The 22,469-nt window shown below is 49.1% G+C and overlaps 1 protein-coding gene across 3 annotated transcripts in view; it reads right to left on the bottom strand.

Moving 5' to 3' along the window:
• The window catches only part of PPP2R5D (protein phosphatase 2 regulatory subunit B'delta), a 27,647-nt gene extending 5,178 nt beyond the window's left edge, over positions 1 to 22,469 (bottom strand). The window contains exons 1-4 of one of the 3 annotated variants that reach the window (XM_030796165.1): positions 22,270 to 22,469; positions 17,291 to 17,368; positions 461 to 677; positions 45 to 244 (exon numbers count right to left, since the gene is read on the bottom strand). In XM_030796165.1, coding sequence (XP_030652025.1) covers positions 45 to 244; positions 461 to 677; positions 17,291 to 17,368; positions 22,270 to 22,296 — 522 coding nt within the window. In that variant the 5' untranslated portion in view covers positions 22,297 to 22,469. Of the gene's footprint in view, positions 1 to 44; positions 245 to 460; positions 678 to 4,856; positions 4,864 to 17,290; positions 17,369 to 22,269 lie in introns of those variants that run through there. The other 2 variants (XM_030796166.1, XM_030796167.1) reach the window with 2 other exon arrangements.

The raw sequence follows: 22,469 nt of genomic DNA, 5'->3' as shown, positions 1-22,469 counted from the left end.
CCAGAGACCCTCACCAGTCCCCCGTGTCCTTTCCCTGTGCCCACCATGGTGACAGCCTCAGGGTAAATGGCCTCGGTGACAACATCACGGCTATGGGTGATGTACTCCACCATCTCGTTGAGTCCTGCCCGCTTCACCTCCTTGAATTTGAGGTCACTGAGTGGGTCTGACACGAAGTCAAAGAGGACACAGCACTGGCGTAGCTTCTGGATAAACAGCTCCTCCCGCTCCTGGGTTGGTGAATCTGTGGGGGCCCCAGCAGTCAGGTTCTCCTCTGTAGTCCTTCACTGCGATGCCCTGCTTGCCTTCAAGGGCTTTCCCTTACCCCACCCTGCCACCATCCTGCTCCCTGGCACCCCCTTCCCGCATTCTCTGGAACTCCCTTCCCCCCAAAATTTCCACCAACTCCCGATGCCCCCTAGACCTGGTAAAACAGCCCCTGTGACCAACTGCCAAGTACCTTTCAGGGCAGGAAGCTTCTGCAGCTCCCGATTCTTGCTGAGGTTGAAGCGGGAGGAGCTTTGCCGTCGCTCCTTCTTGACAATCTGGGGCCCCCCTGAGTACTTGATTTTGCTGAGCTGCGTGGGGGGCGGCGTGCTATTGCTGGGACGCTTGTTGGACGACGGTGGCTGAGACTGGGCTTGGGGCTGGGGCTGGGGCTGGGGCTGCGGCTGGGCCTGGTCAAACAAGTCACCTGTTGAAATCCACTTCCCAAGATATGCCTCCCACCCTGGGCCTGGCCATCCCCAAGTCTGTTTATGCCTGCACAGGCCTGGGCAGTGAGCAGCTGTCTCCTGCCCTGAAGGAGCTAAGGCCAGGGTTACAGAGTTAACTGTGCTGTAGCCCTGGCAGGGAGCAGTCAAGAAGTCACATCTCCCAAAGAGATGCCCACTGCCTGTGCATCAAGAGCCTTCAAAACGTTCATTCCAGTTCATGAACAGGTAAAGCTAATTGATGGATTGATGGTGACAGAAGTCAAAAAAGTGATTATGTTGCCAGGGGAAATGGGGTGGGTATTGCTAAGAAGACACATGAGGAGCCTTCTGAGTAATGTAAACATCCTGCATCTTGACTGGACCTGCAAGGTGGTGCATGGCAGATACATACCTAAAATCTATTGAGCAGTACACTTAAGATCCTTTACTGAATGTGTGACAGTCTTCAATCAAAAGGTAAAAGAGGCTGGGCGCAGTGGCTCACACTTGTAATCCCAGCACTTTGGGAGGCCGAGGAGGGCAGATCACCTGAGGTCAAGAGTTCAAGACCAGCCTGGCCAACATGGTGAAACCCCATCTCTACTAAAAATACAAAAATTAGCCAGGCGTGGTGGCAGGCGCCTGTAATCCTAGCTACTTGGGAGGCTAAGGCAGGAGAATCGCTTGAACCCGGGAGGTGGAGGTTGCAGTGAGCCGAGATCACGCCATTGCACTCCAGCCTGGGGGACAAGAGCGAGACTTTGTCTCAAAAAAAAAAAAGGTAAAAGAAAGGCCAGGCACAGTGGCTCATGCCTGTAATTCCAACACTTTGGGAAGCCAAAGCAGGAGGATTACTTGAAGCCAGAAGTTTGAAACCAGCCTGAGCAACATAGCAAGACCATCTCTACAAAAAAATTTTTTTAATTAGCCAGGTGTGGTGGCACATGCCTGCAGTTCCAGCTACTCAGGAAGCTTACTGGAGTTCCAGTTACTCAAGGTTGGAGGATCCCTTGTGCCCAGGAGTTCAAGTCTGCCGTGAGCTATGATCACACCAACTGCACTCCAGCCTGAACAAAATAAAAATTTTCAAATTTAAAAAGGTAAAAGAAAGAAATTCATTCCCATGTCTTAGTACTTTACTAGAAATTTAGCTTAATAAAAATCCTAAATTTTTTAAAAAAAAGCTTTGGAGGAGGCAGAGGTAGCCAGGCAAAAAGAAAAAAAAAAAAAAGCTTTGTGCACAAATACTTTTAACAACCTCATTTATAACAGAAAATGAATAAATGGAATATCAGGAGTTAATATTATGTTTATGAAAACTATGGGCCAGGTGCAGTGGCTCATGCCTGTAATCCCAGCACTTTGGCCAAGGTGGGTGTATCACCTGAGGTCAGGAGTTCCAGACCAGCTAGCCAACAAGGTGAAACCCCATCTCTTACTAGAAATACAAAATTAGCCGGGTGTGGTGGCGGATGCCTGTAATCCCAGCTACTCGGGAGGCTGAGGCAGGAGAATTCCTTGAACCTAGGGGGTGGAGGTTGCAGTGAACCAAGATTGCGCCATTGCACTCCAACCTGGATGACAGAGTGAGACTCTGCCTCAAAAAAAAAAAAGAAAAGAAAAGAAAAAAGAAAACTATGTAATACATAGTTTAGTTGTAAAAAATATTTTCATGTTCATAGTAATTTGCCCAAAATGGTGGTATTTTTGGAGGAAGGGAAATGTCTGCAGAAAGGCATAAGAATGATGAGGACTTATTTTCCATGGTAGAAAGTCAATAGATAACATCTAAATCTCAAAAAAAAAAAAAAAAAAAAGTAGGAAAAGAATCTAATGTGAAAATCTAAAGGAATCTAATGAGGAAAGAGCTAAGAGTTGCATTCCAACCCCAATAGTAGTAATATCTGAACAATGTATGTGTTATCATACTGATGAAATTTTGAAATAAAACAGAAGGCCTAAAACTACATAATGACGGAAAATTGCTTCCTATGCTAAGTTAAATAACGATAGTACAAGGCCAGGTGCGGTGGCTCACGCCTGTAATCCCAGCACTTTGGGAGGCCAAGGCAGGTGGATTGCCTGACCTCAGGAGTTTGAGACCAGCCTGGACAACACAGTGAAACCCTGTCTCTACTAAAATACAAAAAATTAGCCGGGCATGGTGGTGGGTGCCTGTAGTCCCAGCTACTTGGGAGGCTGAGGCAAGAGAATTGCTTGAACCCAGCAGGCGGACGTTGCAGTGAGCTGAGCTCATGCCACTGCACTCCAGCTCCAGCCTGGGCGAAACAGCGAGACTCCGTCTTCAAAAAGTAAATACATAGGCCAGGCACGGTGTGGCTCACGCCTGTAATCCCAACACTTTGGGAGGCCGAGGCGGGCAGATCACGAGGTCAGGAGATCGAGACCATCCACCCCGTCTCTACCAAAAATACAAAAAATTAGTCGGGCGTGGTGGCGGGCACCTGTAGTCCCAGCTACTCGGGAGGCTGAGGCAGGAGAACAGCGTGAACCCAGGAGGCAGAGCTTGCAGTGAGCCAAGATCGCGCCACTGCATTCCAGCCTGGGAGACAGCAAGACTCCATCTCAAAAAAATAAAATAAATACATACATACATACATACATACATACATACATACATAAAAAAAATAAATACAGTACAAAACTAGATACACAAAATGAGCTCACTCACATTAAAACACAGGCACAGAACCAAAAACGAGGTTCAGGAAAGGTAAGAACGAGCCCAAGTCCACCACTGTATTAATGACTATCTCCTGTAGTAGAATGAGATTACTTCTGCATTTCTAAATTTTCTACAAGCTGACACTGCTTTTTTTCTGCCTTACTTCCATTATGTAGTAGTATGATACTGCTTTTATAATGGGAGAAATGCAGCTAATTTTTAAAATTAAAATTATCCCTTTTTATTTTTATTTTATTTATTTATTTATTTTTGAGATGGAGTCTTGCTCTGTCATCCAGGCTGGAGCGCAGTGGCAGAATGTTGGCTCACTGCAACCTGTACCTCCCAGGTTCAAGTGATTCTCCTGCCTCAGCCTCCCCAGTAGCTGGAATTACAGGCACCCGCCACCATGCCAGCTACTTTTTGTATTTTTTGTAGAGATGGGGTTTCTCCATGTTGGCCAGGCTGGTCTTGAACTCCTGACCTCAATTAATCCACCTGCCTCGGCCTCCCAAAGTGTTAGGATTACAGGTGTGAGCCACCATGCCCAGCCTAAAAGCTATCCCTTTTTAAAGGTATAGCTCCCAGACACAGGTGTTACAGCCCCATGAAGTCCATTTTCAGAAGTCTAAATACAGGTATTTGCAGGGCTGTCTGCCCACAGGTACTCCTGGACTGTCCAGGCAGCCCCCTGTTGGGAGAGGAAAGAAGCTAAACCACAGGACAGCCCTTGCCCCCAACCAGAGACTACAATAGGACCAGGCAGAGGCCATGTCCAGCTGGGTACCCTGACCACAGGGAAGGGGAAAGGTGACCTCTTGGCCTCATACCTGCCATCCCCTGCTCCTCTCCAGCTCCCATCCCAAACTCTTACTCCTTACCATAATAATAGAAGAACTTGAAATCCTCTGGGATGGGGGAGGGGAGGAAGACAGAAATGTTATTAATTGTATCCTCTGAATTTTTTATAAAAACGATGTGGACTTGTCACCTATCTAGGGATGACAGAACAGGAGAGGAGCACCGGGTCTAGCCTGTGGGTCCTGTGTGTTAGACATGGCAAGGCATCTGGAGTCTGGGGTCTCCCTTTCTACATATGGCAGATGAGTCACACCTTGGGGTGGGGGAAGTGGTAGTAAGAGAAAAGCAGGTTGGGGGCCAGCACGTGGTGTGTATCCAGACACTCCTCTGCCTTGGGCCTCCATTTCCCTGCCTTAAGAACAACCAGGCCGGGCGGCCGGGCACGGTGGCTCAAGCCTGTAATCCTAGCACTTTGGGAGGCCGAGGCGGGTGGATCACAAGGTCAGGAGATCGAGACCATCCTGGCTAACACGGTGAAACCCCGTCTCTACTAAATATACAAAAAACTAGCCGGGCGTTGTGGTGGGCGCCTGTAGTCCCAGATATTTGGGAGGCTGAGGCAGGAGAATGGCGTGAACCCAGGGGGCGGAGCTTGCAGTGAGCAGAGATCCCACCATTGCACTCCAGCCTGGGGGACAGAGCAAGACTCCGTCTCAAAAAAAAAAAAAAAAAAATGAGAACAACTAGGCCAGGCACAGTGGCTCACGCCTGTAATCCCAACACTTGGAGAGGCAGAGGAGGGCAGATCACGAGGTCAGGAGTTTGAGAGCAGCCTGGCCAACATGGTGAAACCCTGTCTCTACTAAAGATACAAAAAATTAGCTGGGCGTGGTGACACATGCCTGTAATCTCAGCTGCTTGGGAGGCTGGGGCAGGAGAATCACTTGAACTCAGGAGGCAGAGGCTACAGTGAGCTGAGATCACGCCATTGCCCCAGCCTGGGTGACGGGGAGGCTCCGAATCAAAAAAATAAAAATAAATTAAAAAAGAACAACCAAACCCTTATCTGTGGAGCTTGGTGCTCAATAACACCTTGGGCCAGATTGCCTGCCTGGGTTCAATCCTGGCTCACCACTTATTAGCTGAGTAATATCCAGAAAGTCTGTGCCTCAGTTTTCTCATCTATAAAATGGGATGACAACCATACCTACCTTATAGCACTATTGTAAGGATAGAGATGAACAGTCCTTCGCACTAAAGAAGCATTTTTTTTTTTTTTTTGAGACAGAGTCTGGCTCTGTTACCCAGCTGGAGTGCAGTGGCGCAATTTCGGCTCACTGCAACCTCCACCTCCCGGGTTCAAGCAATTCTCCTGCCTCAGCCTCCAGAGTAGCTGGGATTACAGGTGCACGCCACCACGCCCGGCTAATTTTTCTTCGTATTTTTAGTAGAGATGGAGTTTCACCATGTTAGCCAGGCTGATCTGGATCTCCTGACCTCATGATCCGCCCACCTCGGCCTCCCAAAGTGCTAGGATTATAGGTGTGAGCCACCGTGCCCGCCCTAAAGAAGCATTTTATAAGAGGTACCACCACTACTATTACTATTATTTCCCATACCCAGATTTTAGAAATGCAGCCTAGAATTTCCTTCCTATGCTAGCACAACTCAAAGGTTCCGTTGAGTCCATTATCCTCGTTTAAAAATGGGGGACCCTGGCCGGGCACGGTGGCTCATGCCTGCAATCCCAGCACTTTGGGAGGCCGAGGCAGGTGGATCACCTGAGATTGGGAGTTAAAGACCAGCCTGACCAACATGGAGAAACCCCAACTCAACTAAAAATACAAAGTTAGCCGGGCGAGGTGGCGCATGCCTGTAATCCCAGCTACTTGGGAGGCTGAGGCAGGAGAATTGCTTGATCTTGGCGGTGAGCCAAGATCGCGCCATTGGATCATGCCATTGCACTCCACCCTGGGTAACAAGAGTGAAACTCTGTCTCAAAAAAGAAAAAGAAAAGAAAGAAAATGGGGGACCTAGGAAATCACTGCATCTTCCAAGACTCAGTTTAAGTCCCACCTTCTTCCAAAAAGTCTTCTCAGATCTTTCCAGCCCTTAGGTGTCACCCCCTCTTTTTGATACTATTTGTCTCTTCCATTGGCTCTGTGACTGCTCACCCCCTAGTGACACCTCTTAGTCTCTTCATGTGTCGTTCTCCAAACTAGATGGCAAGTCCTTTGAAAGCCAGGACCCTGTTTGTACCCCTCTGGGTGCCCCCAGCACTAACACCTAATAGGAATTCAATGAAGGTTTGGTTGGTTGGTTGACCAGGAGCCAAAGCTCTCAGTTCCTGCCCAGGCTCCTCCCCACAGGCTCTTCCTCTCCTGCCCCAACTCAGGAATCCTCAGAACAGGGTGCTATACAGCATTAGGAGCAGAGTCTGGAAGGAGAAACATCAGTGATACTAGGGTGAGGGGCTTAGTGCCAACTGGACAACAAGACTCCATCCTTCCAGGTAAGATGCTGACACCCTGTACTTCCACAAACCTCACACTGAGGAGGCAGCCAGAGAGAGGCATTCTTCCCAGAAAAGGAAAAGGAAGGCCTCAATGTTTTCTGCTAACAAGAAGGTAGCCAGGCACGGTGGCTCATGCCTGTAATCCTAGCACTTTTGGAGGCCAAGGTGGGGGGATCACTTGAGGTCAGGAGTTCAAGACCAGCCTGACCAACATAGTGAAACCCTGACTCTACTAAAAATGCAAAAAAACAATTAGCTGGGTGTGGTGGTGCATGCCTGTAGCCCCAGCTACTCAGGAGGCTGAGATGGGAGAATTGCTTGAACCCGGGAGGCAGAGGATGCAGTGAGGCAAAATCACACTACTGCACTGCAGTTTGGGATTCAGAGCAAGACTCTATCTCAAAAAAAAAAAAAAAAAAAAAAAAAGAGGTGGCCAGACGCGGTGGCTCATACCTGTAATCCCAGCACTTTGGGAGGCCAAGGTGGCTAGATCAGGAGGTCAGGAGTTTGAGACCAGCCTGGCCAACATGGTGAAACCCCGTCTCTACTAAAAATACAAAAATTAGCTGGGCGTGGTGGTGCGCGCCTGTAATCCCAGCTATTCAGGAGGCTGAGGCAGGAGAATCGCTTGAACCTGGGAGGCGGAGGTTGTAGTGAGCCGAGATCACGCCACTGCACTCTAGCCTGGGCGACAGAGCAAGACTCCATCTCAAAAAAAAAAAAGAGGTGGCAGGACTAGATCAGTGGTTTCCCAACCATTATTCCGGTAAGGTTTAGAGAGAACAGAGGGTTTTATGCTCCACCAATGGCCGGGCATGGTGGCTCATGCCTGCAATCCCAGCTCTTTGGGAGGCCGAGGCGGGCAGATCACCTGAGGTCAGGAGACCAGCCTGGCCAACATGGCAAAACCCTATCTCTACTAAAAATACAAAAAATTAGCCAGGCGTGATGGTGGGGGCCTGTAATCCCAGCTACTCAGGAGGCTGAGGTGGGAGAATCACTTGAACCTGGGAGACAGAGGTTGCAGTGAGCCGAAATCGCGCCACTGCAGTCCAGCCTGGGCGACAGAATAAGACTCCATCTCAGAAAAAAAACAAAACAAAACAAATGAAACAAAACAAAACAAAACCCACCCAATGAGCTGATATCTAAGGTCTTTTCTATACTAGTATTGCATTACTGAAGGCTGGAGAGCAGCTGAGTGGGCTTAGTCTGCCCTGCCCCCTACCCCACTGAGCTGCCCTGGTTTATAAGGACCATTGGCTCCCAAGATCCAGATACAAGAAGCATCTGAGAGACAGCTGTTCCTGCCAGCAAACCCCTGGCTGCCAAGCCCCAATGAGGTATCCGCTGTCTATTCACCCTTCACTATGTGTCAACTACTCATGGGCATTCAACCATTTCTCCTAAAAGCTCCAGCCACTAACTTTTCCATTCACCTGGGTTAGGGATAGAAGGCAAGTCAGTCCCCTGAGAAGCTTCTGCAGCCATCAAAGCAGGGGTGGACACTGACCAAAGGCAACTTGGCCAATCTGTCCTCTACTCGCTACTTTGTCCTGCCCAGTTTCACTTCTGGGACTCTTTTTTTATTTATTTATTTTGAGACAGGGTCTCACTCTGCCACCCAGGCTGGAGTGCAGTGGTGCAATCTCAGCTCACTGCAACCTCCGCCTCCCAGGCTCAAAGGATTCACCTGCCTGAGCCTCCTGAGTAGCTGGGATTACAGGCGTGCACCACTAGCCCTGGCTAATTTTTGTATTTTCAGTAGAGACGGGGTTTCACCATGTTGGTCAGGCTGGTCTTGAACTCCTGACCTCAAATGATCTGCCTGCCTCAGCCTCCCAAAGTGCTGGGATTACAGGCGTGGCCACCGCGCCTGGCCTACTTTTTTGTAGTTTTTGTAGAGACAGGATTTCACCATGTTGCCCAGGCTGGTCTCAAACTCTGGAGCTCAAGCAATCCACCCGCCTCAGCCTCCCAAAGTGCTGGGATTACAAGTGTGAGCCACCATACCTGGCCCTCACTCTAGGACTCCATAGAGGCCATCTCTTCTGCCTGAAGTACTACTACTTTCACTTCCAAACTCTCAACAGGATCCATACTCCAAGAAGCCTTCCTAGATTCAGGCCTCCAGCAATCAAGTGGCACTGTGAATTTCCACACCACACTCATACTCAGAAAATTCCAACTAAACATGCCTACTCTGAACCTATCCTGGTCCAGCCTATTCCGAACATGGCTGCCATTAATAATTTAAACCCAGGCTGGGCACAGTGGCTCATGCCTGTAATCCCAGAACTTTGGGAGGCCGAGGCGGGCAGATCACAAGATCAGGAGTTCGAGACCAGCCTGACCAACATGGTGAAACCCTGTCTTTACTAAAAATACAAAAATTAGCTGGGCATGATGGCACGCGCCTGTATTCCCAGCTACTCAAGAGGCTGAGGCAGGAAAATTGCTTGAACCCGGGAGGCGGAGGTTGCAGTGAGCTGAGATCGCACCACTGCACTCCAGCCTGGGTGACAGAGCAAGACTCCGTCTCAAAAAAAAAAAAAAAAATTAAACCCAAATATTCAAATATAAATAAAGAGATAGGGGCCTGGCACAGCGGCTCATGTCTGTAATCCCAGCACTTTGGGAGGCCAAGGCAGCAGATCACTTGAGGCCAGTTCAAGACCAGCCTGGCCAATATGGCGAAACCCCATCTCTACTAAAAATACAAAAGTTGGCTGGGCATGGTGGCTCACCCCTATAATCCCAGCAGTTTGGGAGGCTGAGGTGGGCGGATCACCTGAGGTCAGGAGTTGGAGACCAGCCTAGCCAACATGGTGAAACCCTGTCTCTACTAAAAATACAAAATTAGCTTTTAGTACAAAATGTACTTTTAGTACAAACATTAGCCGGGCATGGTGGCGGGCACCTGTAATCTCAGCTACTCGGGAGGTTGAGGCAGGAGAATTGCTTGAACCTGGGAGGTGGATATTGCAGTGAGCTGAGATCGTGCCATTGTACTCCAGCCTGGGCGACAAGAGCGAAACTCCATCTCAAAAAATAAAATAAAATAAAAATAAAAACGGCTGGGCATGGTGGCCCACGCCTGTAATCCCAGCACTTTGGGAGGCTGAGATGGGCAGATCAGCTGAGGTCAGGAGTTCAAGATAAGCCTGACCAGCATGGAGAAACCCCATCTCTACTAAAAATACAAAATTAGCTAGACGTGGTGGTGCATGCCCGTAATACCAGCTACTCAGGAGGCTGAGGGAGGAAAATCACTTCAATCCAGGAGGCGGAGGTTGCAGTGAGCTGAGATTACACCATTGCACTCCAGCCTGGGCAATAACAGCAAAACTCCGTCTCAAAAAATAAATAAATAAAAATAAATAAAATAAATAAAAATACAAAATTTAGATGGGCGTGGTGGCGGGCGCCTGTAATCCCAGCTACTCAGGAGGCTGAGACACGAAAATCACTTGAACCCAGGAGGCAGAGATTGCAGTGAGCCAAGACACTCCAGCCTGGGCAACAAAGCAAGAGTCTGTCTCAAAAATAAATAAATAAATAAATAAAGAGATGGAAATATAATTTAAGCACTATAGAAAGTATTTAATATAAGAGAAAGATGAAACATACAATTAACAGAAAAAATGCAAAGATTAAATATTATATCTCTTTTGCATAATGAATTAACTGGCCTAATAAATGAAGATCATTATAGTTTAAAATCCCAAAAATCACAGAGGCCTTCTCTCCAGTGATGACATCTAGAGCTCCATCTAGTGTTGCTTAATTCTTTCCTTCCTCAATTATTAACTAAACATCATGCTAAGCATTAAAGATTAAAAGTTTATATGCAAATTCTATACCATAAAAAAAGATTAAAAGGTGACTAAGACATGGCCCTTGCCATCAAAGAGCTCACAGTCCACTAGGCAGGACAGACACAAATGCAGCTAACTGAACAAGGAAAATGCAAGAACAGAGAAGGCTGAGCTGCAAACTCTGCCTGGAAGAATTAGGGAAGATATCCCTGAAGAGGTGACTTTTGATTTTTTTTTTTTTTGAGATGGAGTCTCGCTCCGTCACCCAGGCTGGAGTGCAGTGGCACGATCTCGGCTCACTGCAAGCTCCGCCTCCCGGGTTCGCACCATTCTCCTGCCTCAGCCTCCCGAGTAGCTGGGACTACAGGCACCCGCCACCACGCCCGGCTAATTTTTTGTATTTTTTAGTAGAGATGGGGTTTCACCATGTCAGCCAGGATGGTCTCAATCTCCTGATCTCGTGATCCGCCCCCCTCGGCCTCCCAAAGTGCTGGGATTACAGGTGTGAGCCACCATGCCTGGCCCCTCTTTTTTGGTTCTTAAAAAATAAACATGAGTTTAAATGGCCGGGTGCGGTGGCTCATGCCTATAATCCCAGCACTTTGGGGGGCCGAGGCGGGTGGATCACGAGGTCAAGTGATAGAGACCATCCTGGCCAACATGGTGAAACCTCGTTTCTAATAATAAAAAAAAAAAATAGAAAAATAAGTTGGGCATGGTGGTGCGTGCCTGTAGTCCCAGCTACTTGGGAGACTGAGGCAGAAGAATCGCTTGAACCTGGGAGGTGGGGTTGCAGTGAGCCGAGATCACACCACTGCACTCCAGCCTGGGCGACAGAACGAGACTCCACCTCAAAAAAAATAAATAAATAAAATAAACATGAGTTTAATAGTCAAAAAAAGACACAGGAGAAATAAAGCAGTCTAGGCCAGTGGAACTGCATCTGTGAGCACCCTGAGTCATAAAGGGGTTGTCCTATCAGAAGATAGGAAGTTGGGCAGGGCACGGTGGCTCACACCTGTAATCCCAGCACTTTCAGAGGCCAAGGCAGGAGGATTGCTTCGGTCCAGGAGTTCGAGACCAGCCTTAGCAACATAGTAAGAACCTATCTCTACAAAAAATACAAAACTTAGCTGAGCACAGTGGCTCGTGCCTGGAGCCCCAGCTACTCAGGGGGCTGAGGTGAAAAGATCCCTTGAACCCAGGAGGTTGAGGCTGCAGTGAGCCATGATTGTACCACTGTACTCCAGCCTGGGGAACACAGTGAGACCCTATCTCCAAAAAAAAAAAAAAAGAAAGAAATAAAAATATGGGAAGTTCGATGGGACACAATGGCAGGACTGGCGCAAGAAGAAGAGTGGGGCCAGCTCAGAGGGGTTGAGGGTGCCATGCTAGTGAGTTTGGATTTTAACTTGTAAACAGTGAGATGCCAAAAACGGTTTCTAAGTAGAGGACTGATAAGACCAAGAAGGTTTTTAGAGTAACAACTCTGGCCTCAGAGAGGATAAGCTGAAGTGGGGGAAAATTTATTCCTCCCTCTGTCCCTACTCCCAGACTCAGGACAGGCCTCAGCATGCAGAGGAGTCTATGACATTAAATTTTTTTTTTTTTTTTTTTTTGAGATGGAGTTTTGCTCTTGTTGCCCAGGCTGGAGTGCAATGGCGTGATCTTGGCTCACCACAACCTCCGTCTCCTGGGTTCAAGCGATTCTCATGCCTCAGCCTCCCGAGCAGCTGGGATTACAGGCTGGGATTACAGGAGTGCCCCACCATGCCTGGCTAATTTTTGTATTATTAGTAGAGATGGGGTTTCACCATGTTGGCCAGGCTGGTCTCTAACTCCCAATCTCAGGTGATCCGCCTGCCTCGGCCTCCCAAAATGCTGGGATTACAGGTGTGAGGACATTGAATTTTCTTTTCCAAGGACAGGTCAAGAAAGACCTTTACCTGCAGAGGCAGGTCAATGGGGTCTCACCTGATCTCCCAAGGCTCCTTTCCATTCTAGGATTCACTTCTAGAATCTTAGAGCCAGCAGTATCACTTCATTCAAGACCACAAGAGACTCCAGAGTCACACAGACCTGGGTTGAATTCCAGCTCTGCCTTACTGCCTTACTGGCTGAATAAAAGCTACTTAACATTTACTTTTTTCTTTTTTGAGACAGAGTCTTGCTCTCTCCCCCAAGCTGGAGTGCAGTGGCACAATCTCAGCTCACTGCAACCTCCACCTCCCAGGTTCAAGCAATTCTCCTGCCTCAGCCTCCCGAGTAGCTGGACCATGCCAGGCTGATTTTTGTATTTTTAGTAGAGACAGCGTTTCACCATGTTGGTCAGGCTAGTCTCGAACTCCTGACCTCAGGTGGTCTGCCCTCCTCGGCCTCCCAAAATGCTGGGATTACAGGCGTGAGCCACTGTGCCCAGTTAACATTTCTAAGCCTCAGTTTCATCTGTGAAATGGGAATAATAATAATAAAGGGATCTCAGGGGAGTATTGTGAAGGTTAAATGAGACAATGCATGCAAAGTACTTAGCACAGTGCCTGGTACATAGTGTTGCACAGTATCCTGTCCCCTCCCCCCTCCCCCCACCAAATTCATGTCCACCTAGAATCTGTGAATGTGACCTTACTTGGAAACAGGGTCTTTGCAGATGTAATCAAGTTACAATGAGATCATACTGAATGGGGTGAAACCTAAGTCCAGTATGACTGGTGTCCTTACAAGAGGAAAATTTGGACAGAGACAGAGACACATGGAGGAGAATGCTGTGTGAAGACAGAGGCAGAGATTAAAGTGATGCATCTACAAGGAATGCCAAAGATTGTCAAAAGCCACCAGAATCTAGGAGAGATGTGGAACAGATTCTTCCTTAGAACCTCAGAAGGACACGGCCCTGCCGAAACTAATTTTACAACTTTTGGCCTCCAGAGCTGAGAGAGAATGTATTTCTTTTTTTGTTTGTTTTTTGTTTTTTGAGACGGAGTTTCCCTCTTGTCGCTGAGGCTGGAGTGCAATGGCACGATCTCCTCTCACTGCAACCTCCGCCTCCTGGGTTCATGCAATTCTTCAGTCTCAGCCTCCCCAGCAGCTGGGATTACAGGTGTGCCACCACCACGCCCGGCTAATTTTTGGGTTTTTTTTGGTTTTTTTTTGTTTTTTTTTTTTTTTTTGAGACAGAGTTTCACTCTTGTTGCCCAGTCTGGAGTGCAATGGTGCGATATCGGCTTACTGCATCCTCCGGCTCCTGGGTTCAAGCGATTCTCCTGCCTCAGCCTCCCTAGTAGCTGGGATTACAGGCATGTGCCACCACGCCTGCTAATTTTTGTATTTTAGTAGAGCTGGGTTTATCCATGTTGGTCAGGCTGGTCTCGAACTCCTGACCTCAGGTGATCCACCCGCCTCGGCCTCCCAAAGTGCTGGGATTACAGGTGTGAGCTACCATGCCCAGCCCAATTTTTGTATTTTTAGTAGAGACAGTGTTTCACCATGTTGGCCATGCTGCTCTTGAACTCCTGACCTCAGGTGATCCACCTGCCTCAGCTTCCCAAAGTGCTGGGATTATAGGCGTAAGCCACCGCACCCGGCCTATTTCTATTGTTTTAAGCCACCTAATTTGTAGTAACTTGTTTTGTTTTGTTTTCTTGAGACAAGGTCTCGTTCTGTCACCCAGGCTGGAGTGCAGTGGTACGATCATGGCCCACTGCAGCCTTGAACTCCTGGACTCAAGCGATCCTCCGCCTCAGCCTCCCGTGTGGCTGGAAGTACAGGTGCACATGCCCCCACATCCAGCTAATTTTTTATTTTTTATTTTTTTGTAGAGACAGGGTCTCTGTATGTTGCCCAGGCTGGTGTCAAACTCCTGCCCTCAGGCAATTCTCCCACCTCAGCTTCCCAAAGCATTAGGGTAACAGGTGTGAGCCAGCACGCCTGGCTTATTTGTAGTAGTTTATTATGGCTGCCTTAGGAAACTAACACAAAGGAACTGCTCTATAAAATCAACATCAGCTGCTATAACTATTAGATCAATTAGAAAGCCTCTGGCAAATGCCTGACAGAGCAAAGCTAGCTAGAAGAGCCCAAAATTCCGAACAAGAAAAGGGCAAGGGGGCCGGGCGCGGTGGCTCACGCCTGTAATCCCAGCACTTTGGGAGGCCGAGGCGGGTGGATCACGAGGTCAGGAGATCGAGACCATCCTGGCTAACATGGTGAAATCCCATGTCTACTAAAAATACAAAAAATTAGCCGGGCGTGGTGGCGGGCGCCTGTAGTCCCAGCTACTCGGAGAGGCTGAGGCAGGAGAATGGCGTGAACCCAGAAGGTGGAGCTTGCAGTGAGCCAAGATCGCGCCACTGCACTCCAGCCTGGGCAACAGAGCAAGACTCCGTCTCAAAAAAAAAAAAGAAAAAGGGCAAGGGAAGGACTGTGCCAAACAGCTTTTGAAGACCACAGCCTCACATCCTAGCTCCAACTTTTCCAGCATACCCCTGCCATCCCAGACATGGGTACATTTCTAGAAAATCATGGATAATTCTTGCTGCCATCTCATACCTGTGAACCCTGAGCAGTGTTTCACCAAACAGCCCAGGGTGAACTCAACACCCTCCTTTTCCAGATTGCTTGTAATAGACCCATTGTCTTAGGCATATTTGTTCAAAAGGCAGTGGATAAATCATAGCAGTTGGTCTCAGCATACTCCTTAACCTGTTCAGGCTTTATTTTCCCATCTATGAACTGATAACGTTAGACCCTAAGGTCCTTTTCAGCTCTAATGTGAAATTGGTGAATTTATTCATTCACTCATTCACTCATTCACTCACTAATGCATTCAAATGCTGGGTGCTTCTGCTGTGTCAGGCCCTTCAGGGGTGAATGAGAGCCTCATGGAGCTCCCGTGCTAACATAAGAGACAGCCGATAAAACAGTGAATTCACAAGGAATTATTTCATTACAGTTGTGGTTAGGTGCTACCGGCGCTACCAGGTACTGAGTGGCAAAACAGCAAGTAACTGGAGCCCTCGCAAGGTCCTGGGGATAGGGGTGGGTGGTCAAAGAAGGCTGCTTTAAGGAAAGGACATCCCACCTAAGAACTAAAGAAGTAGGAGTTAGGCAAAAGGTGGGAACTCCCCATTAAATTTTCCTTCCTCTCCCAGGATTTTCAGGACTTAGAAAATCCTGTTTCTTGCTCTAAATGTCAAGTTACCAGCTTCCAACCACCTTCCCTGTGGGTCCCACAAATATCATCATTCCTGAAAGGGAGACTGAGCCCAGAGTGTGTCTTCCCAGAAGCATTTACTATGAACCAATTGCACGAGTACACAGAGGTAGGAAAGAAGCAATGCAGAATAACACAGCTCCTTCCCTTGGAGTTCACAGTCTGAGAGGAGAGGGACAAATGGTCACAGAGCTGAGTGATAAGGATTATTAAAGAGACATTTAGAATACTGCATAAGGGCCGGGCGCAGTGGCTCACGCCTGTAATCCCAGCACTTTGGGAGGCCGAGGCGGGTGGATCACCTGAGGTCAGGAGTTCAAGACCAGCCTGGCCAACATGGCGAAACCCCGTCTCTACTAAAAATACAAAAAAATTAGCCGAGCGTGGTGGCATGTGCCTGTAATCCCAGCTACTCAGGAGGCTGAGGCAGGAGAATTGCTTGAACCCGGGAGGTGGAGGTTGCAGTGAGCCGAGATCGTACCATTGCACTCCAGCCTAGGCAACGAGAGAGACTCCATCTCAAAAAAAAAAAAAAAAAAAAAAAAAAAAAAAAAGTAGAATACTGCATAAGTGTAGAGGAAAGAATAATTCCTCTTCTGTGGTCCTCGACTTCCATGCCTATAAAATGGGGAAGACCTACTCAGCTTCTGATTACTTAAATGAGGCCTAAAATGAAGTGTGAAAAGTGCTTGTACCTCTTTAGAGGTGACCTATCACCAGAAGTACTGAGAAACATCTAAATGCATAGTTAATCCCAAACATTTGCTCATCAATCTCTTCTCCCAAAAAACCATAAGACCTGTCCATAACTAGAGAGCTCTGTTTCCAGTTCTCCTCCATCCCTCTGAACAGTTTAGAGCAGAGGGAGAAAGCAGAGAAAGCACCAAACACCACTTTCCAGGCAGGATGTGGTGGATGCTCGCTGTATGTGTTCACAGGATCATTCACCATCCAGAGCATCCCACTGTGCACACTCGCAAACTTTCATGGACATACTGTGTACTTCCTTAAGTCTCTCCCTCTTCTGGTGTTCTCTCGGCTTGCTGTTTATTGCTTTATAACCTGGGATTGCTAAGCTGCGCTGAACTCTGCTCAGGACTGTCTTTTAGTCACGCTCCCATTCAATCAGGACCAAGGGCAGTGGGCCCAGCTGGGCCCAACTCAGGGACACCAGCCCCTCCCAATCCCCTGCCCCACCCAGGGCCATGCTGAAGTCACTTGTTACCCCATCAAGTGTCTGTGGACTTTTCCCTTTTTGCCCAGGATCCCAGAACCTCCAGCTTTTTGCCCTAAAAAAAAGGAATTCTCAACATTCCAAGTTGGTAAGCAGAGAAACAACTTTCATAGGAATCTCTGGGGAGTCTGAAGAACTAGAGAACGTATTTGGTCTATACCAACCAAAGGGAAATCCTGCCTGAGGTCAGTCTGGATGGGCTGTCCAGGTCCCTCCCAGGATATGGAAGCCTTCCCTTCTGCCTCACCCCCTGGGATCCCCTACCCAACTAGCCACCATGGAGTTGCAGGTGGCACCTGCACCACATCTAAGGCTATGCCTACATTCATTACCTCCTCAGTGTTCTCGCCTCCACCATCCTTGCCCGAGCTGCTAGGCTTGGCTGTGCATTTGGCAACCTTGGGGGGCTCCTGAAAGGAAAAGATGAATGTAAAGTCAGCAGATGCCAGGGGAAGGGAGAGGTCTTATCTGGCTCCCTTAGATCTTTGTTGCAAATATCCTCTGTCCAGTTGAATCAATCAATTAGAATCTACCTTGTGCCGAGCTGGGGTGGGTGGAGGGATCTACACAGAAGGAGATTCAGCCCCTCCAAAGAGTTTAGAATCTGGTTAGGAAGTCACCCCAAACACACACTAATTCAGCGTGAGAATGCTCCTTCATCTTTCACCTCATCAGGCTGGTGCAGAGGCTGGGCCTAGGAGGGCCTTTGCTCAGGTCAGAACCAGAGTGAGGAGGCTTAAGGAAAAAGCATCAGGGAACAGCTGCTCACTGGCTTCTGGCTAAAGTGGTCAAAGGGGTGCCGGAGGCTTTCATGCTGGAGTGCAGGGAGTCACCACTCTCCCCTCACAGCCACCTGGAAAGACTGGGAGGCAGTTTTTGGATGTCACAAATAGCGCACAGACAAGAGGGTGCTACTCGGCATTTAATCAGTAAGGCCCAGGAATGCTAACAGGTACAGAACTGTCCCACCCAAAATGCCAAGAGCACCTCAGCTGACAAGCACTGAGACAGTGAGCTGTCTGAACTGTTACAAAGAGTGAGCACTAGTCTGAAGTCTCCTTTGGGAACCTGGCAGCTGGCTCAGAGCCCTGGCCTGCCCAGCGTCTCTTCCTATGCTTCGAGCCAAAAAAAGCAACTGCACAGGGACAGGATAGGGAAAATGTGAAAAAGACTTGGGGATTTAGGTCTGACTGCAAGCTCAACACAAATCATCCATGTGCAGCTCACGTGACCTTCCATCTTGTTAACAGACCTGTGCAGACTGCTTGGCACTGACAGGGCTATCCTGGAGGATCTGGTTCAGTCATGAGCATCAGGCTTGGGAGGGGCCATGACAAATCCTAGTGTTTCTTAGAGGGAAATGCAACCCATACTGGGAGTGGATTCAAAGGCATGTCCCAAGACCAACAGCTGCAGGAACTGGGATAGTTAATAATGGAAGGGAGGAGTCATGAGGGATGGAGAAGCAAGATGGATCTTAAACAAATGAAGGGCTGCCTTGGATGCAACTTGTCCATATGGACCAGAGGCACGAGAGCAATGGGCTGAAGTTGCAAGCCAGGCTGAAGCTCCAAACAAGGAAGAATTTTATCATGGAGCAATTGCACTAAAACTGGCCACCTAGTGAAGCCGAAAGCTCCCCAACCCCTGAGAACATTCAAGCGGGGGCTGGGTGACCTCCTGTAAGGCATGTTGCAAAAGAAATTCAAGCCTTTAGTGAGGACTGGAGGATCTTGGAAATCACTTCCAGCTCTGAGATTGTGCAATCAATAGCAGCCAAGCCCCTTCAGTGAGAAGTGTTAAATCAAGTTATTGTGACTATGGGGGCAAAAGGATTTCAGGGAGAAGAGAGCTCTGTGTGGGCTGGAGTAGGGGGAAGGCTTCTTGGAGGCGGGGAGGAAGAAAGGTGTGGTGTAGAGCAGCTCCATGCAGTAGAGGGAAGGAGTTCCTTCTTTGGCCTGGGCACACTCCTGCTGTATACTAACCCAGCTGGCCACACTGACCCTTGTCAGTGGCTGAGAGCATGGGGTGGAGAGAAACAGGCTGGGGGCAGGGTGCAGGCAGGACACAACATTGAGGTGTCTGCACACACCCCAGACATGAACCCCTTGGACAAAGCTGACCCATCTTCATACATCTCCGATCTCTCTATTAGATCATAAGCTGCTTATTCTTTTTTGTACCCCTCCACCCACCCTACAGCACTCAGCATGATGCCTCAGACATATCTTTCAAAGAATGAGCCTAAGAGAGATCCAGCTGCCTTAGTGTGTGGGTGTGAGTGGGCGTGGAGGAACCAGGCCCACCACCCTTGCTCCCTGGCTCCTGCAGAACAGGTGAAGCACACACACTTCAGCCCAGCTCAGCAGTCAAATGCTGTGTAGCACAGAGGTTAAAAGAACATGTTTGGACTCAGCCCTGTGTTTTGGGCCCAACTCTTACTAGCTATATAATCATAGGCAAGTTAACTAGCCTCTCTGAGCCTCAGTTTCCTCATCTATTAGATGATGACAATCATAATACCCTCTTCCCTCAGCACAGTGTTAAGGCACATGAAAACCGTAGTGCTGGTCAATGTTATTACTATTATTATGAACAAGAAAAAAGTCGGAGGGGGCAGGGGCACCCTACTCAGGAAAATAAAAGAGGTAAGTCCCAGAGGAGAACATGAAGGAAGGGGAGAGATGCGAATCCCTCCAAGAGATTATCTTAGCACCTATCCACTAAGCACGTACTTACCGTGTGAAAAGGAGTTGCCAAACCAAAATGAAACTTAGTTATTATCTCAAAGGGGAAGAAAAGGCTTGTCCACAATTAATTCCCATCCAAGGCCAAACACAAAAGGACCATAAGTGGCCTACTAAGTGTTCTGCAAATCCAGAAAAGAAAGGAGAGTTCACTCCTGACTGAGGGCTCAGAAAGGCTTTAGAGAGGAAGCTGTGAAAGATGGCCAGGAGAGAGGGGACAGGTCATAGATGAGCAATAAAAATCCTCCACCCACAGCCATCCAGACAAACCTCAGTCACACTGTCAACCCCCCTGCCCCTTAGAGCCTGCCAACCATTGAAGAAGGCCAAATGCAACTGAAAATCAAGAGCGGAAAAACCTTATAGGGAGGTGACAGTTATTCCTGGCTCCATGCACCCCGATACTTCCAACACCCTTTCCCAACCAAACGCTTACACCCGTGGTCCTAGCAAATCTCACTGAGAATTTGTCTTCTTCTTCACAATCTAGTAGGCTATTGCTTTCTGTGGATGGGACAGTATCTAGTCCAACAGACTAAAAATTACAAATGGGTGGGGACCTCACCAGCTTTCCCCGAATTCCATTTCCCTTAGCCCCTGTTGTGGCTGATTTCTGTGTGCACTGTCTACAACTGTGCTACCCAAACCACCTCCGCATGCCCACTCCCCAAGGACAGGGCCTGGGTGGGGCACACAACCCCGTCCAGCTCACTACCCCCAGGAGGCTCACCATCTAGTACACCATCACCAACCCTGTACTTAGAACCTCAGGCCCTGAAAGGTTAAGGGGACAACCCAGAATCAGAGCTGCCTGGCAAATACAGAACAGCTCAGGAGAAAAAGTTTGATTGAAAAGGTCAGAGATGGCAGCCCAGTAACCCAGCCAATCAGAGGGCAAATGAAAGCAATATACCTCTGGGGTCATCAAGCAGGTGGCCAGAACACCAGGCCAGAGCCAGCCCCCACGAAACAGGGCCAGCCCCAGGAGAGGAGAAGCTGGGGGAGGCTGGAACTGGTATCCTAGCATCCTCTGTGTGAGTCTGTACCTCAAAGGAACCACACCTCTGAGTCAGACCTCAGCAACAGCAGGAAACAGAGGGTAGAAAAAGGCACGGATGAGGAACAGGGGAAGGCAGCACCGAGGTAGATGAGGAAGGTGAAAGAAGGCAATGTTAAGAACTGGCCTGTGGGCCAGGCACGGTGGCTCACACCTGTAATCCCAGCACTTTGGGAGGCCGAGGAGGGCAGATCACCTGAGGTCAGGAGTTCAAGACCAGCCTGACCAACATGGAAAAACCCCGTCTCTACTAAAAATACAAAATTAGCTGGATGTGGTGGCGCATGCCTGTAATTCCAGCTACTTGGGAGGCTGAGGCAGGAGAATCGCTTGAAGCTAGGAGGCAGAGGTTGTGGTGAGCCAAGATCGCACCATTGCACTCCAGCCTGGGCAACAAGAGCGAAATTCCATCTCAAAAAAAAAAAGAAAAAAAAAAGAAATAGCCTGTGTCAGGATATCATGACAAAGACATGGGTGTTCAGGGGTGGCTGGCCTGCAGGCTAAGAAGGAACAATAATCTGACAGTGAGGACAAATTCCCAATTTGAAGATGGTGTAGCTTAGGAAAGGCAGAAATCCAGCACTGGTGCAAAAAGAAAAAAAAAAAGGAAAAATGCAAAGGTTATCCTAGGATTAAGAATAAGGGTGAGGAGCCTACTCAGATTAGGAAAGGTGACTGGTCTAGGATACACCTGGGTGACAGTTAGGAGGGCTTTGATACAAAAGAGGCCTTTAAGTCAGGAGACCTGATATTGCAGCTGGGCCTCCAGCAGGTTGTGTGACCTTGGACAAGTCCCTTGCCCTGTCGGGGCCTCAGTCTCCTCATCTGTACCATTAGGGATTGCACTGCATGCACTCAGAGGTCCCTTCCAGCACCAACGTTGTGAGGTTCCATCAACATAAGGGCTCAGTCCTGCTTACAAGTTTGTGTGTGAAGGAAGAACTAGAGGGAGGGGCCTAGGCCAGATTTGGGTGGAGGAGAGAGAAAGCAGCGCTGTTCTAGGTCAGGGGCTTGGCATGGAAAGAGAAGGGGCCGTAGGGGACTGTGGGGCGGCTGTCCCAGGCGGGTAGGAAGAGGAGAAAAGGGGCTGCTCAGGGCGGGGGGAGGGGGCAATTCTGGAGGAAGGTGCAGTTTCAGATGAGGGGCTGCCCAAACCGATGGGGGATCGGGGCCAGGGGTGATGGGGGGGACAGAAAAAGCAAGACAGTGACCTAGGAATGGGGCAGATCTGGAAGAAGGAGGTTACCCTGGGCCGAGGATAAGAGAAGGGAAGAAGGGAGGGAGGTGTATGTGGGGGGAGTCTCTCCGGGGCAAGGTGGGGGAGCTGTCCTAGCTGCGGCACAAGCTGGGGGTGCTGCCAGCCGCGGGGGCGGAGGGCTGGCCCCAGGAGTCCTGCGGGGGCCGGACGGGAGGGTCAGTCTGGGGCTGTCCCGGGCCTGGCTCCGGCCCCTCCCAGAGCTCCGCGCAGGCTCCAAGGCGGCGGTGGGGGAAAAACGACCACGCTCACCTTCTCCTTTTTCAGTTTATAGGGCATCTCGGCCCGTCCGGACCCGGCCCGTCTCCTGCGGCCCCGCTCCGGCTCCGGCTTTGCTCGGCCGCACTCGGCCCGCTCGGCGTCTCCTCGCCACCGCCTGCGCGCTGCGCCCGGGTCGAGCGGTGCCTGCGCCTCCAATTGGCCCGAACTCCTACAAAACTGCCTGACAACCA

The sequence above is a fragment of the Nomascus leucogenys genome, chromosome 17 (genome assembly GCF_006542625.1).
Source record: "Nomascus leucogenys isolate Asia chromosome 17, Asia_NLE_v1, whole genome shotgun sequence".
Lineage (NCBI taxonomy): Eukaryota > Metazoa > Chordata > Mammalia > Primates > Hylobatidae > Nomascus > Nomascus leucogenys.
This window is presented reverse-complemented; position numbering and strand designations above follow the sequence as displayed.